Source organism: Triturus cristatus, chromosome 6 (assembly GCF_964204655.1).
Source record: "Triturus cristatus chromosome 6, aTriCri1.1, whole genome shotgun sequence".
Lineage (NCBI taxonomy): Eukaryota > Metazoa > Chordata > Amphibia > Caudata > Salamandridae > Triturus > Triturus cristatus.
The window spans coordinates 903686319-903702983 of record NC_140589.1 but is presented as its reverse complement, the minus strand read 5'-3'; the positions used below and the strand labels follow the sequence as shown (position 1 = coordinate 903702983).

The following is a 16665-nucleotide window of genomic DNA, read 5'->3' as shown; positions in this document are numbered from 1 at the left end:
ACATCTAGGTCTGTTGCATTCCCTCAAGACATCCACACACAAAGGGAGCTTTAGTATGACTGATGGGCATCTACATCCTGAGGGGCCATACTGGGCAAGATGTGAGGTAGGATCTGGGCACAGCCTCACACTTACTCCAGGATAGGCTGTGTCCTGTCCCCAAACAAAGACTGCTTAACCCCCTGTAGTGAATCTGGAACCGGGGCAGGAAGGGAGGTTCTCAGGGCACTTCAAAGATCCCCTTTAAAGTCTCCCCCACTTCAAAGGCACCACTGGGTAAAAAAACTGGACTTCTGACTCTGCCAACTCAGTACACTTCTGAACCGGAGGCGAAAGAGCGTTTACAATGTTGTCGGTACAACGCATACCATTACAACGCAAGTCATTACAGCAACTTGCTGTAGGGGGCTGTAGGTGTTGGATTTTAAATCCAACACTTTCCCTACTGTTGCACAGACTTGAGTTGGAATAGTAAATTAAACTATTCCAAACTCCAGCACCCCCCTACAACAAGTCATTGTACTGACCACGTTGTAAAGGTCTGCGTTGTAACTTCATATATTCGGACCAGAGGGGACTCTGCCAGGATAAAGGACTGTTGTGCTGCTTAAGCACTGCCACTCTCCTGGACTGCTGCTCTGGAAGAACTGATTTTCTACTGAGCTGACCTGCTTGCTGCCTGCTGCCCTCCTTGCCTGGGTGAGAAAGACTGGGCATACACCACTTGCACCCAGATTGACTCCAAAGGCATGTTTGCTTGCCTCCTGTTTGAAGTCTCAGGGGCACAAAAGACTCCCAACCACTGCCTAATCCTGATACAGCATATGGACTTTGTCAACTGTGAGTTTTGCCCTGCCAAGTGGTGCCAATCAGCCCTGGGTCATTGTAAGTGGGTATAATGTATTGTCCCCACAGAAATCCATGCATTGACCCCTTTGCACCACTCAGAACCGTTGCATCTCCATTGACGCCGATGCATTGCCCTACTGCGAGGATTGAGTGCAATGCATTGCTGATGGTGCCGTGCATGGCCTCCATTCCTGATGCATCTTAGACTTTGCATGGCTTGGAGCTGACTCATGGCCCACATCCCAAGGATCAACGCCAACGCATCATCTTCTTTGCTGCTCGCATCCCATCCTCGACGTTGATGTGACCACAAACCAAGGTACTGTTTCATTGGGACAAGGCAGGTCCCTGTATCCGAGCTGCGCCCCATCGCAGTTGGCCTGAACTTTTGAATTTGACCCTGTCTAGCGCAATCAGATAGCGCTGAGTGGTGCTTTAAGCTTTTAAGCACTACATGTCAAGATTTTCTTTTTTTATTCATAACTCATTGTCATTTTGGTCTTGTTTTGTACATTAAATTAAGCTCTATTCTTCCAACCAGGTGTGGTATTTTCACTGTTTTACTGTTTGAAGTGTTGCACAAATAATTTTATGAATTGGTTCTTAAGTTAAGCCTGACTGCTCTGTGCCAAGCTACCAGAGGGTGAGCACAGGTTAATTTAGGGTGCGTATCTAAATCATCCTGATTAGGATTGTGGTTCCTGCTTGGACAGGGCACATACCTTTGCCAACCAGAAACCCAATTTCTAATAGTGGGCTGTTTTTTTTATCTGCTGAGGCATTGGTTTACTGTTAATTTCCCCGAAATTAAAACAAACATTACTTCCAGCAAGCTCAAATCCATGCAACTTTCCAGACTTTCCAACTCACTTCTACAAGTTTTAAAAACGAACCCAATTTGAAAACCTTTTTTTTAGCTTTCTAATTAACTAATGGGGGCACTTTTATTGTGGTGCCTAGGCTTATTATTTGTCCGGAGAGCCATCTGGTTATCGGCTACTTCCTCTATTGTCCATCTATTGTCATAATTGCAATTTAGCCAGATTTTAATTTGGAAAGATTCTTTTTCATCCAAACATTACTTGACTGTAAGCTTTTTATGAGTTTATCAAGAGACTTTGAGCATTCAAAGCCATTGAATCTCATCCATGGAACTGTGTAATCAAATGCCCCACTTTTTTTTTATAAGATTAACCGAATGTCGGACATAATGGCTGATGGAATCCAAAAACTAATTTTTCAAATTGAGATCACTAAGACAGAATAGTGTGGACACATTCCTGATGTGCCAAGAATAAAGCTATTCACTGAAAAACAGATATTGTATTTCAATATCCACAACTTATCCAACCTGATTTTGTCTTTCTCAGTCTGCAGTAAAGCCTGATGACAGATTCAACATAATTAGGGTCTGCCTCTACTGTGATGAAATTACCACCTAAAATCACAAAGCACAACTGCAAGGATCCTATTCCTCTAAAGTCCTGAATCCTAGTTGTGTAAAATAGGGAGAGGTATTTGCCACAACCCACATATACCCCAGAACACTGGTGTGAAATATTTGCAGAGGGTGTTAAATACCTCCTATTCTGGGTTAGAAACTTCGAAATAAGACATTTTTGCACAATTGGCATATAACACACCTAACTCTTCATACATTGCCTTTTTTCTGGACCGTTTGTCCTTATAAAGTTCGGCAATTTTGACCCATTGCAATGTACCAGGGAAAAACTGCTTGGTGTGATAGTTGTCAAACACATCGGAATTCCAATCCTTGTGCAAACTTTTACAGGTCAGTTGGTACGAGGAAGTGGTACCGTCGGGCCAGGTATACTGCCACTGGGTTGTATTGCCACCCCACATAATTTTCATTGCAAGTGTAAGTCCCATATTTGGAAAAAGAATGTGGACTGGTGTGAGCAGTTTGCTTTCTGCTGCTTGTTCCACTGAATTCCGTGCTCTGTTCCATTAAAAAATTCCACCTGCTTTGAGGAAATGGAATTTGTGACTGGAAAAAACAGTGGCTAATCTTGTTGCAGTATTAGAGGGCGCTGTAATACTGCCCTCTTATGTCCTACCCAGTAACACTTGTATTCTCAGGGTGTGGTATTACCATTCAACATCACTTGTAATTAGGGTCTTGGTAACCCTTGAGTGCTCAAGCACGATTCATTTTAGCACATATGCCATGTGTGGCAGATTAGACATTGGCTTAAAGAAAAAATGCATTCCTGCATATCTGGTTTATGGTTTTTTATGAGTACCAAGTCCCTTGGAAATTGCAGTGGAACTTGATCTGTCAGAAATTATCCTCTAAGAACTCACTGATTCCAAAAGATTGATTTAAATCAAATCCTGAATCTTTAAACATGAAATATGGTTGATTCTACTAGTTGGAAGCGGGGTACACTTAGGGCCCGATTACGATGCCATTCCAAAACTGTTACGAACCAATTGGTCTTGGAATCATTTCCGTACGAATCGGGTCCTGCGAGTCCGAACGACCGATTACGATGCTTCCCAACATCGTTCAGTCGGACTTGCATTGACTTCAATGGGAGCCTGTGTTCCGAACGAGAACACAGGGTCCCATTGAAAACAGTGGTGGTAGAGGAAAACCCTGCATCCTGTGGCGGGCACCCCAATGGTGCATGACACATTGTGCATGGTTGGGAAGAGGGGTCCATTGGGTACCCCCATGGGCCCCAATCGGAGGCCTCTAGGTGAAAGGGGGCCTGCAACGGGCCCCCAAAGACAGATTCCGACAGCTGTTTTGTGTCAGGCAGACCGAATCGGAACAGCTGTCCGAACTGGTCATCGTAATCGTCATAGAGCTGTACGAATCGGTTCCGAAAGACTCCGGTCATCCGAATGTTTTTCAGAAACAATTGGGACTGCCCGAATGGTTTCCGAGCATCGTAATCGGTCATTAGGAAATGTGTACTATACGTTTGAAAAAAAGGATTCAGAATAGGATTCTGCAATACCGAACCCCATTTGGATCCTTTCCAAACGACATCATAATCAAGCCCTTCATTGAAAGGTGCCAGTTCATCTGGTTTACTGCCCAATTTTGTGCTGTATCATTATTGATCTTGTAATTTCTTTGCTCAGAAAAATACAATAAATAGCCACGTGGGGATTGTGAGAAAAAGCCCTCTTTCTGCATGGTTGCCTCCACTTTTTGCTTAACTGCTGATGTACTTTGTCTGAGTGTGCCCTGGGCTCCTGCCAATCAGGAACCCAGGGCTTATGTTCTTTCCCTAAAACTGCATTGAAGGCCAAACCCAATTAGCACTCTCTGGCCACAGGTCAGCCACCGGGTAAATGGTACCACAGGGACCCAGGGCACTGTGACCAGGGAAGGCCTCTAAGGGCTGCAGCACTTATTGTGCCACCCTTAGAGGCCCTGTACATTTTCACTCCCACACTGCCTTTGCAGGCTGCATGTTTTGGTGCAGAACAAAGTTAAGAGTCGGCATGGCACACATCCCTGTGTGCCACACTTACAACCCACTGCCCTGGCATAGATCAGCCAGCTCTCTAGGTGGGTGCATTATACCGGTGGTGAGGGTACAGATGAATGAGCCCTATACCCCTACAGTGTCTAAGCCAATTCTTAGACATTGTAAGTGCTGTACTTCCATTAAGAGATTATATGGTGCTAGGAGTTTGTCATTACGAACTCCACGTACCATAATGCCTTTACTGAAAAATGAGAAGTTTGGTATCAAACTTCTCAGCACATTAAACCCACACTGATACCAGTGTGGGAGTTAATGAAAAATGCACACAGAGGGCATCTTAGAGATGCTCCCTGAAAAATGACCTAACACTAGTGTCCAGGCAGAGTGGCTGGTCCCCAGCTGCCATCATCAAACATGTTTTTGGAGCCCTGGGTCGAGAGCCTACAGCTCTTGGGGGCCTGAAACAATGCACATCCTGGGACAAGGTGCCAAGCCTCCTCCCCCAGGATGGGCAGGGTCCACGAAGGGGAAGCTTTAAAGGCTTGCCACCTTAGTGAGCTTCCCCAGGCCTTTTGCTGCTTCCAGCAACTGGTCTCCACCAGTTCTGATCCCCACTTTGGGTGGGAGAACCAGTGGGAAAACCAAGTGAGGAAGGGAGGTGTGCCCACCTTTGCTAACTCCATCCCTCAGGTGGGGAAGGCGAGGTGAAGCACAACTCTCAGTCCCCGCCATCTTTCAGATGGGAGGACCCAGCCAACCAAAGTGAGGCATATGTCCACCTACCACTGGAACCTTTTGTTTTTCTCTGAAAAATGTTGTGTGTGGAGTTGATTTGTGTGGCAAACCTGAAAAGTTACAATTGTGCAAAACTGATTTACTGACCTTTTCTTTAGGAAATGCCCCAGTGTGATATCTAGGCATATCACACTGAGTAGAAAAAGTAATCTAAATAGTAATCTGAAAAGTAACTAAAAAGTAATATGTACAGCAATTTTAATACCTTGACTTATCTGTATTTCAAACAACTGCCTTTGAACTTACATTCAGTTGTAAACACTGCATAATATATTGCAAAGCATTTATTTAACTGACTCGTGCCTGGCTTGGCTTGCTTCTAGAAATAAAATAACAAAACAATATTTTTATACAAACAAAATTAGTTGGAGTTCAGTCTTTGAGTGTGTGACATCATTTGCTGATTGAGTGTGTACAACAAATGCTTAACACTACCCTCTGATACAGCTTTGGTGCTGGCCCACACTACCACAAATAGAGAGTAAGGTGCTGTCTACTTTTACCTCTGCCTACCTTTGGGGTTCCACTGGACTCTGTGCACAATATACCTCATTTTGGTATAGTATATACAGAGCCAGCTTCCTACATGGATTGTGATGGATGTCCTTAGCTGCAAAGTTATAAAGTGGGGTGTTCTATGTTATAAATTTAAGGTTCTTTACATATTTTATTAAAGTTTTATTTAATTTATTTAAATTGGGAGAATGCATGTAGGTGGTTTTATAAACAGAGTCATACTTTTGCCTCCATAGTTTCTTAGCTTGCATCCAATGATGGTTATAGTGGTGCATTCTTATCGTGAACCATTTTAGTCATTAATTTATTAGATATGGAAAACGTTCTTATTAAAACAGAGTTTTAGTTTGGTTTGGTTCATCTGAGAAAGTTTAAGCTTCACGGCTTTTAATTTTAAAGACTTCACAGGTCTTCCATTTTTTGTAAGGTACTTAATCAGGCTGTATACTTCTGTAACTATGGGAATGGATTACGCAGCGTGCAAACCTTCCTATGTCTCAGGCCAACCACTGGTTGCGGAAATGTGGCATCTTTTGTTCTATTGTCAAGCTCAGGTGTGGATGAATTTCATTGCCATGCAGACAGTTATAAATATTGAAACAGACGCTCTCCCTACTTAATACTTTTCCTTCAGCAGCTAAGAATTCATGGGTGGAATGAGCTGCACACTATGGCCTACTGTCGGCGAAAACAAGAGTTCCCACCCAAATCAGTATTATAAGACCCAGGGTTACATCACATGTGGTATTACTGGATGCAGTAGTACCCTTGGAAATTCCAGGGACATATCCTCGAGGTCATCCATGTTGGAATATGTCGTTGCAACAAATGCCAAGAGTTTCGGATAATCTGATGGAAATTGATGCAACATCATCACATTTCAATGTTATTCCCCATTCTTTTTGGATCTTTATGGATTACTCGCTTTCTTGTGACAATACTGTGATCTGGAATTACTAACATCTGTGGCATGAAAAATATTGAGTGTGGTATTACCAAACTGATATCACACCGATCATTGTAAAGGGATAATATGATGGGTACCACAAGGAGGTGAATGAAAAGGGTTCATGCTCATGAAGGCAACAGAGAAGCTTAGCTTTCCATGCAGTCGTCAGGATGTGGTTTACGTTCAGAGGATACAAAAACTCAGAATCTGATGATATCCACTTTCTGATGCTCTCACTGCACTTATTGCTTCTCAAATACTGCGCAGTTGCAACAACAAACGTGATTCTATGTTTCGCTGTTGTTTACATAACAAGAGCTCCTAGCATCTATCTGGCACACATGCCTCATTTATATTTACCACCCAACCACAGACCACACTTGGGGATGAAAGCAACAGTCTAAAATATAAGAAGATCCTAAACAAAAACACAGATGGACAACAAAAATAGCTCACAAGCAGCCACCAACGGCATACACATATTTAGTCAGGGAGCTAGCAGCAACTGCTTAGAAGTTGATTCCATCAGTGGTGTAGCAGAGGTGACACTGACCCTAATGCAAGCAAGGAAAGTAGAGCCCTTCCAAAAATCAAGTAGTGAAAAACAACCTTAACTGGGTGCAGTGGGCCCCACACAGTCATGTCTCCAGTGGCACTGCACCTGCTGCACTAATCGTATTTACACACCTGAACTATATTGACATTACCAATTTTGATGTAAGGACACAGACACACATACACTTGCAGTGCCTTAAAAATGTGTTGGCAGCAGGCCACATCAGAGCAGTGGTCAATTTACCAAGGCAAAACATTCTGTTTCACATTTTGTTGTTATTTATCATGGGGAATCTTTATCAAAGTTTTTGCGGTGCCCTTGCACCACGCAAGGGGATGTAGGGCAATGCCCTACAAGGCTTGATAAATCTGGAGTAACGCAAGGTAGTGCAAGTTGTTTCCTAGTGTTACTCTGCTCCAGAGAGGTGTTCCATTGGTGGAGTGTGGGTGTTCTCATACATTCAACCATGGATTTTGGCACATTCTCATATTTACCATGTGTGGTAGACCTGGGAGTCCATCAAAATGCTACGCCTTGGCAGGGGAGGTGTAACAAGAAGAAATATAATTATTTCTCCTTGTTGTTTCCTCTTCCTACATATACTGCATTCTGCAGCACTCTAGAAAGAAAAAACATGCTTCAGAGGATTGTTGTTGTGCAGGAAGGTGTCCTTTCCTACACAAAATCCTGCCTGCAATGCAGGCATCCATGCAGCATGGTGCAATGGTGCCTGCATTGGTTATAGTCAGCACAAAGTGCACCAGCACAAGTAGAGAACAGGAATGTGCCATATAACAATAAATATGGTGAAATCCAACCCTCTCCCTGTCACTCAGCACAGCAAGGTGTCTTGCTGCGCTGCATTGTGTGACATTTTGATAAATCTGGCCATATGGATCCAGTTACTTATCCTCTGGAATTCTACATCCAGTACCCCAAATTGTAGACTTTGTAACTAAGGTGAGGAATCTTTGAATTCTACATCCAGTACACCAAGTTGTAGACTTTGTAACTAAGGTGAGGAATCTTTGAATTCTACATCCAGTACCCCAAATTGCAGACTTTGTAACTAAGGTGAGGAATCTTTGAACTCTACATCCAGTACCCCAAATTGTCGACTTTGTAACTAAGGCGACGAGTCTTTGAACCATATTACCTGCCTTTGTCTGGAGTACAGTGATATCCGCAGCAAGTATTTACTCCCTTAATTTAGGAAGCTGTCTTTGCATACGGTAAAGGAGGAAACTCTAGCTTGTTTTATGACTCAATCAAATGCTTTTATAGGGAAAATTATATAATTCATGGATGTAACGTATGCCAGACTCAAATGAAAAGATATTAAATATTTAACCTGCAGCAGGAGGTGAACATATTCTGTGTTCTTCATTCAATACACTTTAGTAGGTGGAGCAAGACAGGCTTATTTTATAATAAATTTTCTTCATGCTTTTAGAGAGAAACTCTTAACATTTTTCGACATAACTAAAAGATATTAAATAATAGGACTGTAAGGGAAGTTGATCATATTGTATTTACCTTACTCAATACACTTTAGTGGTCGGAAAAAGACAGTTCTATTTCATCGATTTTAATGAAAGTCTCAAATGAAAAGATCCTATTTAATGGCCCTGTAATGGAAGTTTAATATTTCTTATGTACTCTACTGAATGCATTTTGGTAGCTGGAGAATGTTAGATTCTAATGAATATTAACTTTATTCTAGCATATTGTTTTTCTTTTATTTTCTTCTGCTGATTAGGGTGTTGATTCTAACAATATAAATGATGTATTTTATTATTCTAAATTAAGTTCAGGTATTTTTCACAAAATTATATATTCTACACAGTTAAAAACTTACCTACATAGCACTCACAGCATTGGCCAAAAAATTACTCTACAAACTATTGTGATTACCAAACCTCTTTTCTGTTTAGTTTGGACAGAACACAACTACTTGTTCTTAAGGAAGAGGTGTGGCGCAGCGGCCAGGGTGCCTGACTCCAGACCACGGGGTTCGCGGTTTGATCCCCGGTTTCAGCGGCAGATTAGCCCAACACCATGTGACTCTGGGCAATAGCTTGGTTAATCTTCCTGAGGACCCCCAGCTCCTGCACACCTCTCTGGAGGTAGCTGTGCGCTTTACAAATGCTGGTATTTCATTTAATTTCAATAATTTCTGGTATATTCAGTAACTTTTCATAACGCACATAGAGGGACTCTGGGTTTTCTGCTTCGAACCAGGTACATACTAGGGGCCCTAGCACGCGAGTCGCTCGGAGCCCCATTGAAGTCTATGGGAGCCTGGTGTACATTGCGTACAGAGGCTCCAATAGACAAAAAATGCATGTCTCGGACAAGGGAGCCCCCTGTCGTGGGGACGCCGCGGTCCCGCCCGCACCGTGCATGCATGTGTAGGGGGACCCTTGGGACCGCCCCAGTGCACAAGTCGAAGGGCCCCGGGTGAAAGGGGGCCCGATTCGGACCCCCAAAGTCCACTTCCCAGAGCTTTTTTGAGTCGGAGGGTCCGAGTCGATCCGGCTGCTCGACGGGCGCATCGTACTTGGTCGCTCGGGAATCGGACCCATTATGCTGTGCGCGTCGATGAAGTCAGAGTCGTCCGGATGGCGTCGCAGACGGGTATGAGTCGGTCGGAGCACATGGCTATCCTCACATCGTACTTGTAAAGCAGTAGGAGTCGTCTGGAAATCGCGCGTACAAGACAGAGCCGTTCCTGACGGATGCTGCCAGGAGCTACTCCGACCGAGATCAGAATCGGGCCCTAGGAGTGATAAAAATTGCATCCTCTGTAAGTTTCAGCAGTTCAAACCTTCCAGAATTTAAAGAGAGAAAAAGGTCCCGAAATTACTGCAAAATACAATTTTTGTGCAATAATTACAAAAATCTGCTAGTTATGTCGAATTTTAGGGGAAAATTCATTATAACTGCTAATCATTTGTAATGAATATCAAATCTAACAGCGGGCCACTAGTCCCCTTCAAGGACCTAGATTGTTAAAACAAGCTATAGAGACATAACATGGACATGGCTATTACAATGGATTCTCTGAGAGAAGCGCAGTGCTTGCAGTTGGCTGCCTTGCTTAAATGTTCAATGCATAATCTATTGCCTCTTTGCAGTGACAGTTCCAAAATTCAATTGCATCTTCTTTACACTTTGAAACTTTGTATTCCCTCAAACAGCTTTGAAATCATTAAACTATGACAAGCTTTGAGTTTTTTTAAATAACTTTAAATTGTCTGAAGGGCATTAGAGTGCTTTAAAACAGAATAAAACCACATTACACATTTATTTCAGGCACATGGTGATTAAATGATTTGTGTAGAACGATAGAATAGTGATCGGATCCGAAATTCGAACCTGTAACCATGTTCCAAGGGTGGCAGTACCAGCAAATAGGGTGCTATTCAAAACAAAAGTAAATACATAAGATATTAGTTAGCTTCATTGACTTATGATTAATAGGATCGCCAACAAAAATGGAGACAATTGTACGTGCTCACAGACAGGTGCGGCCTGTACAAGTAAGAGCTGAGTGGCGGGGTGGGGGTGAAGTCGACATACGACGGGATATGGAAAATAAATAAATAAATAAAATCACTTGCTTTGCACTCACCGCATCGCCGACTCGGTGATGCGGTGTGTGCAAACTAAGTGGTTTTATTAATTAATTTATTTTATTTTCCCTATCCCGCTGTATGTCCCTTTCCCCGCCCTGCCCTTCCGCTACCCCACCCTGTCCCTCCACCTCACCACTCTTACCTGGCCAGCTGCGCCTGCTCACAGATCTCAACCCCTTCCTGAATTTTAGTGTGACACAAGACCTATTGGGATAACCCTCTCAACTGACACAATGGCAGCAAGGATTGAAGTTCTTCTCCTTGAAGGCATCTGTAAGTCCTTTCTGAGGCAATGTGGCATTCTCTAAGAGTTACTTGTATACTCAACTATACTGGATCCCTTTCATGTTGAAGTTTATTTTCTGCTGATTCAATTCTTGAATAATTGCTGCATGGTTTGCTGTCAATTTGTTGAAAATTAGCTGCCCAGTAACATCTTTGAGAAGATCCGGTCACTAAATAAATTGAGAAAAGTGTCTTATAGATGTTAAAGTGTTCTTAGAGTTTCTGTTCCTAGAGCTATTTATAAATAATGCACAAATTAAGAAGGGCACATCTTTTGCCATAGCAAACGTTTTACCTAGTTATTGTGAGAGAACAGACTTAGTGTGGAAGAACCTGGAGAAAAAATGTGTCCTGTCATGATAATTTTGAACGCCTTACGAAACCAAGCATAGAACAATCCATAAATGATCGGGTTGAACGTAGAATTAAAGTATCCCATCCACAGGGCAGCATTATATACGTCTACAGGGGTTGAGAAGTCCAGGAAAGGGTCTGCTATGTTGAGGATGAAGAAAGGCAGCCAGCTTAATATAAATACCCCCATTACTATACTTAATGTTTTTGCTGCTTTGCTTTCTTTTTTTAGAGGCACCTTGTGTTCGTTGGACGTGTGCCTTGATCTGTGTGCAATTGCATCTATTTGTTTGGCTTGATGTTTTGCTACTGTAAAAATGTGTATATAAATACCTACCATCACAGTGCCTGGAATGAAAAAAGCTATCAAAGAACTCAACAATCCCCAGATCTTATTAAAAATGAGAAAACAAAACCCAGTGCAGGTGATTGATTGTATATAATCTTCTATTCCATCAACATGAATTTCAGATAATACAAGGCCAAACGCAAAGATGAATGGAGCTGCCCAGCTAATAAAGACAAATCCCTCAATTACAGGAATAGTTATTTTAGTCATGTATTGCAGTGGGTGGCACACGGCGTAATAGCGATCAATGGAAATAAAGCAGAGGTGAAATATGGATGCTGTACAGAGCATAATATCACAGCACGTGTGCAGCGTACAGAGGAGGTCCCCAAAGTACCAGCAGGACTCGATGGATCTGACCATGCTGAAGGGCATCACAACAAGACCCAGCAGGAAATCTGTGGTGGCCAATGAAAGGATCAAGAAATTTGTTGGCGAGTGTAGCTGCTTGAAATGAGAGATGGAAATAATGACAACCATGTTTCCTCCAACTGTGAGTATTATTGAGCCCACCATGAAGATGTACATCGCTGAGAGATTGGCTTTGGATCTGTTTTCTCTGAGACAGGAAGTGTTGCTATGCGCGTAGCAGTAGAGCACTGTCTGTGGGCCCTGGAAGTACGATGCATTCATTTCCAACAGCCAGTGAAAACGCTTCTTCTCATTTCTAGAAATGAAAAACAAATATGTTTAGGTTGTTGCTTCACAGTCAAGGACATTGTTACATTCACTTTGGTCGGTACTAGTACTGCTCAAATTCAGCCTAGCTTACTGTTTCAGAACACTGTGGCACAATTCCAGCAATTTTATACGCTCTACACACTGGAAGCAAACTGAAGGTATTAGATCCATACCTGGGACTGTGTGTGATTAATAACCCAACTAACTGTGACAAACTCACAATATTTATTTGCCAATTCTTTTGAAGAAAGATAGCCAATGCCCTCATAATCATGCCCATCGGTTATATTTCCACTATGTCAATTACACATATGTATGACCCTATCAACGTGAATGGAAACCACTAACACTGACATATGCTTAACACAACACACAATGCTTCTTTAAAAAATCCTATTGGATTGCCGCCCGACACCCTAATTTGATTTCCTTTTATGTTCTTCACATGATGCAAAGACCTTCTTAAGGGGCCAAGTGTTCATCCTTTATGGTTCTATAATAGATGTCGGAGGTGGGAACACAAGTCTTAACAAGCCCAGCTGCTCTGTAGTAACCAGACCCCCAGGATATTGCGCATAGATTTGCAAATTTTGCAAGACAAAAATGAAAATGTTGTGGATTTATTGTGGCTTTTTATTGTACTCATGCTCATTCCTTTACAGCCTTTAATCAATGGAAACTGTTTTAACAGAGTATTTCTCTTTGAAATAGGCATGTTTAAAGTGTCTGTGAGTGATTGTTTGCTACACAGGAAGGAGGAATCATGCTGAACTCAACGAGTAAGGTCCACAAATAAATCGGGTTTTCACAAATTCACAAAACAAATACGCAACACAACACAAAGCACAAAAACATTTTCAAATACCCAACATATGCACCAAAGCTCTCAAAAACACTGTCACTTTTATCCCCAATCAGTAGTTCAGCGATGAAAAGACCAGTTTTTGAAGTCCCAAACTTCCAATAAATGATCCACAGAAGTCGATGTATCAGGTCACTCTATTTTATTCCAATCAAAAACACAAACACGGCAGCTGACACGCGTTTCGTCCTCCTGGACTTTCTCAAAGCTTCTCTCAATATTTAAAAGGCAGTCATTCTAGACGTCTAAGATGAAAAGTTCATAAGTAAATATCTTGCTGCGTGAGTTCTATATAAAACTCCCTTGATTCGAAAGCAAAGTGCTCTTTAAGCCAGGGTAGACTTAATGACATTCGTTTCACAAATGTTTGTCGTTTCAATTCCACAGACCACTTAGTATCCGCAAAAACGATTCTATCCATCTAATGGGCACTTCCACCATGATAAGTCAGAGCAACTGTATCAAACTCCAGAGCCTCACCCGGACTCCCAAACTGCCTTGTGTCAATTTGTTTTATATAGATCTCACTCAGCGAGATATTGTCTTATGAACTTATGAACCAGGAGGACGAAACGCGCGTCGGCTGCTGTGTTTGTGTCTATGTTTGGAATAAAATAGAGTGACCTGATACATCGACTTCTGTGGATCATTTATTGAAAGTTTGCCAACAGGACTTCAAAAACTGGTCTTTTCTTCCCTGAACTACTGATTGGGGATAACATTGACAGTGTTTTGGTGTGCTTTGGTGCACATGTTGCACATTCTGTTCTAGACTGCAGTTGCAGTTCTAGTGGACTTATACCCAAGGTGGGTGGGTATTACAGCACCATGGGAGCAGCCTTTGTAATTAATGTGATAGAAATGATTGTTGAAACATAAATAATTTGACTTATAGATGTGCAGATCTGAAAGCATATTCACCGGATGTATGCATGTGACATTTTCAATTACCGCTGAGGGATGTGGGGTGGCAAAGAAGCCACTGGCTTCCAACAGTTAAAATTTTAATCTGCATCTGCCATCAAGAAAGCCGCCAGGCAGCTGTATGCGACATGATTTATATAGTATATCAGAAGCATGCCAGACCTCTGCAGTTGTGTAACTTTGAAGTATCTGGTGTTTTGGATTGTGCATTTAACTGACTGGATTGTTTACATTTTCATTAAGGTAGATACTACTGTGACATTCCTTGTTTGCCCCAAACCCAGGCCGTGGCCTCCAGAATGAAGAGCATGACACCTTCCGCCTCTGCTCTGCAGTGTGTCTTGTGAGAGTCTTCACATCTGAAGCCACCATGCCAATGTGCCTATTGGATGGAGGTTTCTCATACAGCATCCTCCACAGTTATGTATCTGCTTCTCTGGACCTGTACCACCACATCTAATATGCCACCTGCACCCCAATCTCCTGCAGCTAAGGTGTCTGTCCCCATCCTTGAGGTGTCCTCCTGCCTTATGCCAATAAACTGGCAGCCCCTGTCACTGCATCCTTGATCTAAGACAAAAGCTCTACTTTCACCAACATCCCAGAGTAAACGTTCTTAAAAATGTAGAGTGACTCCTCATTGGGCTTTTGAAAAGTGAACCCATTGCTCCTTATGGGTGATGCCTCCCTTGGTAGAAGTGAGGGCAAAACGTTACATTCAAGTAGCATGCCAATCCATTAAAAAACATGCCACTCTCTGGTGTACCTCTGCAATAAAGAAACCTAGTCACCCAAAAATGAATCCTCTAACCAGACAATTTCCAAATGCTTAAATTCCCCGACACGAGATTCACAGGGAAAGGTTATTAATACATCTTTTCTCTTCCCAGGATCATTCATTCTGGACTGAACTCTGGCCCTTTCCAGCATCACAACACTAAACCACTCCATACTTTTGCAGGAAAAATCAAAAATTCTTCTGGTATGACTACTCCCATCTAACATAGTCACCCCAGAAAGGCCAGAATTTGTATAAATTGTGTATAGGCATTTCAGTTCCTAGTCGGATTGCACCTATCTGTGTTTAGCCCACGAAATGGTTTGTGCTGCTGATCTTTTAAAATTAGAGGGTATTCCTGCTCCATAACAAGCTATGTCATGCTTGGGTCTAGAAACATCTTTGCTTGGGTTAGCTAGGTCAACTGCTGCCGTTGATCTGGCACTCCCCCAAATGTGGGCACCCTTTGTCCCTGCCTTGAATTGCTCAGCCAGAACCTGGCCTGCACCCCTATTTATTTTTATATCACTCTGTAAAATCAAGCAGTCCTCGTTGTCACAGCCCTTTTTAGGGCTCTGAACCAGCAGCAGCTTCTTGGTAGTAACTCATATCAAACCAGACCAACCAACCTTTAAATAAGGCAGTGTTTTTATTTATGAATTGTTTCTATCTCACTATCCGGTTTGCCTCCAAGAGGAAAAAAGACCCAACCCCTAATTTCAATGCATTAAAAGTTCCTTTTGCTTTGTCTTTTGTTTTTTTCATTTTACGCTGATTTCCTTTATGTACACTGTTTTAGTCGGGCCTGGTGTGCTTACTATTCAAATCTATTAAAACAGCTACAGATGTAAAATTAGATCTTATCTTTCCAACTTCTAAGTTTTCCAGCTCTGCCTTCCTTGAAAATTTTAGCTCCTCAAGTTGTTGAGAATCACAAGTTTGGCTTCTGCACACAGAATCTGGGTTTTCACTTCCTCAGAGGCCTAGAACCTTAAATATTTGTGGGCACTTTTGTAAAAAGCGCAGGTTTTTTACAAAAGTGCCAATTTCACGATTTTACTGCAAATCGCTAAATCCTGGAGGGTCTGCCTGGAGTCAAGTGACAGAGAAGTTGCGTTTGCATAACCCTAATGCACAAATGCCAAGAAATGTTAAAAGAAAAGTGGGAGATTGTGAGAAACAAATCAGGATAATGTATTTTCTCCATTGAATTTTGTATTTTCAGTCACGAGACAGCTATACTAAAGCCCTTTTTTGCTCAAAAAGTCTTGAGTCTCCCACCTGAATCAGGTCTGTTGGCTTGTATGCTAATGCAGATATCTCTTTATGGCCATCTGAACATTGGCAGCCAAGGCCCAGCTCGCCCATACATGGTGAAAAACATTATGGGAATATTAGACCTAGTTCACATTAGTTTCATGTAGTTAAACAAACAAGAAAAACTTTAGATAAAGAAAATCCTTAACCTCTAAAACTGCACAAAAAAATAAGTTATCCAAGGTGCTACCAGTTTATAGTCTCTCAGCCATGTCTTGAAAATTCTTATCATAGTGAAACGTAAACACCAGGCGGACATTTTCTCTTGCAGAGCATTCCATATGCGTTTAGGCAAAAGCTGTGGGACTTATCCGGTTCTACCTTCAAGTTCTCTGAGTTTGTATT

General features: G+C 42.2%; 1 protein-coding gene across 1 annotated transcript; it reads right to left on the bottom strand.

Moving 5' to 3' along the window:
* Nucleotides 1-11350: 11350 nt before the first annotated feature.
* LOC146820772 (trace amine-associated receptor 4-like) lies at nt 11351-12391 on the bottom strand. The gene has a single exon (XM_085609289.1). It carries the CDS (start codon nt 12389-12391, stop codon nt 11351-11353), a length of 1041 nt encoding a protein of 346 aa, XP_085465415.1.
* Between the last annotated feature and the right edge of the window lie 4274 nt (nt 12392-16665).

What these genes read in the sequence shown, in the direction of transcription:
- LOC146820772 (XM_085609289.1), bottom strand. Translation starts at nt 12,391, where the DNA reads ATGAATGCATCGTACTTCCAGGGCCCACAGACAGTGCTCTACTGCTAC.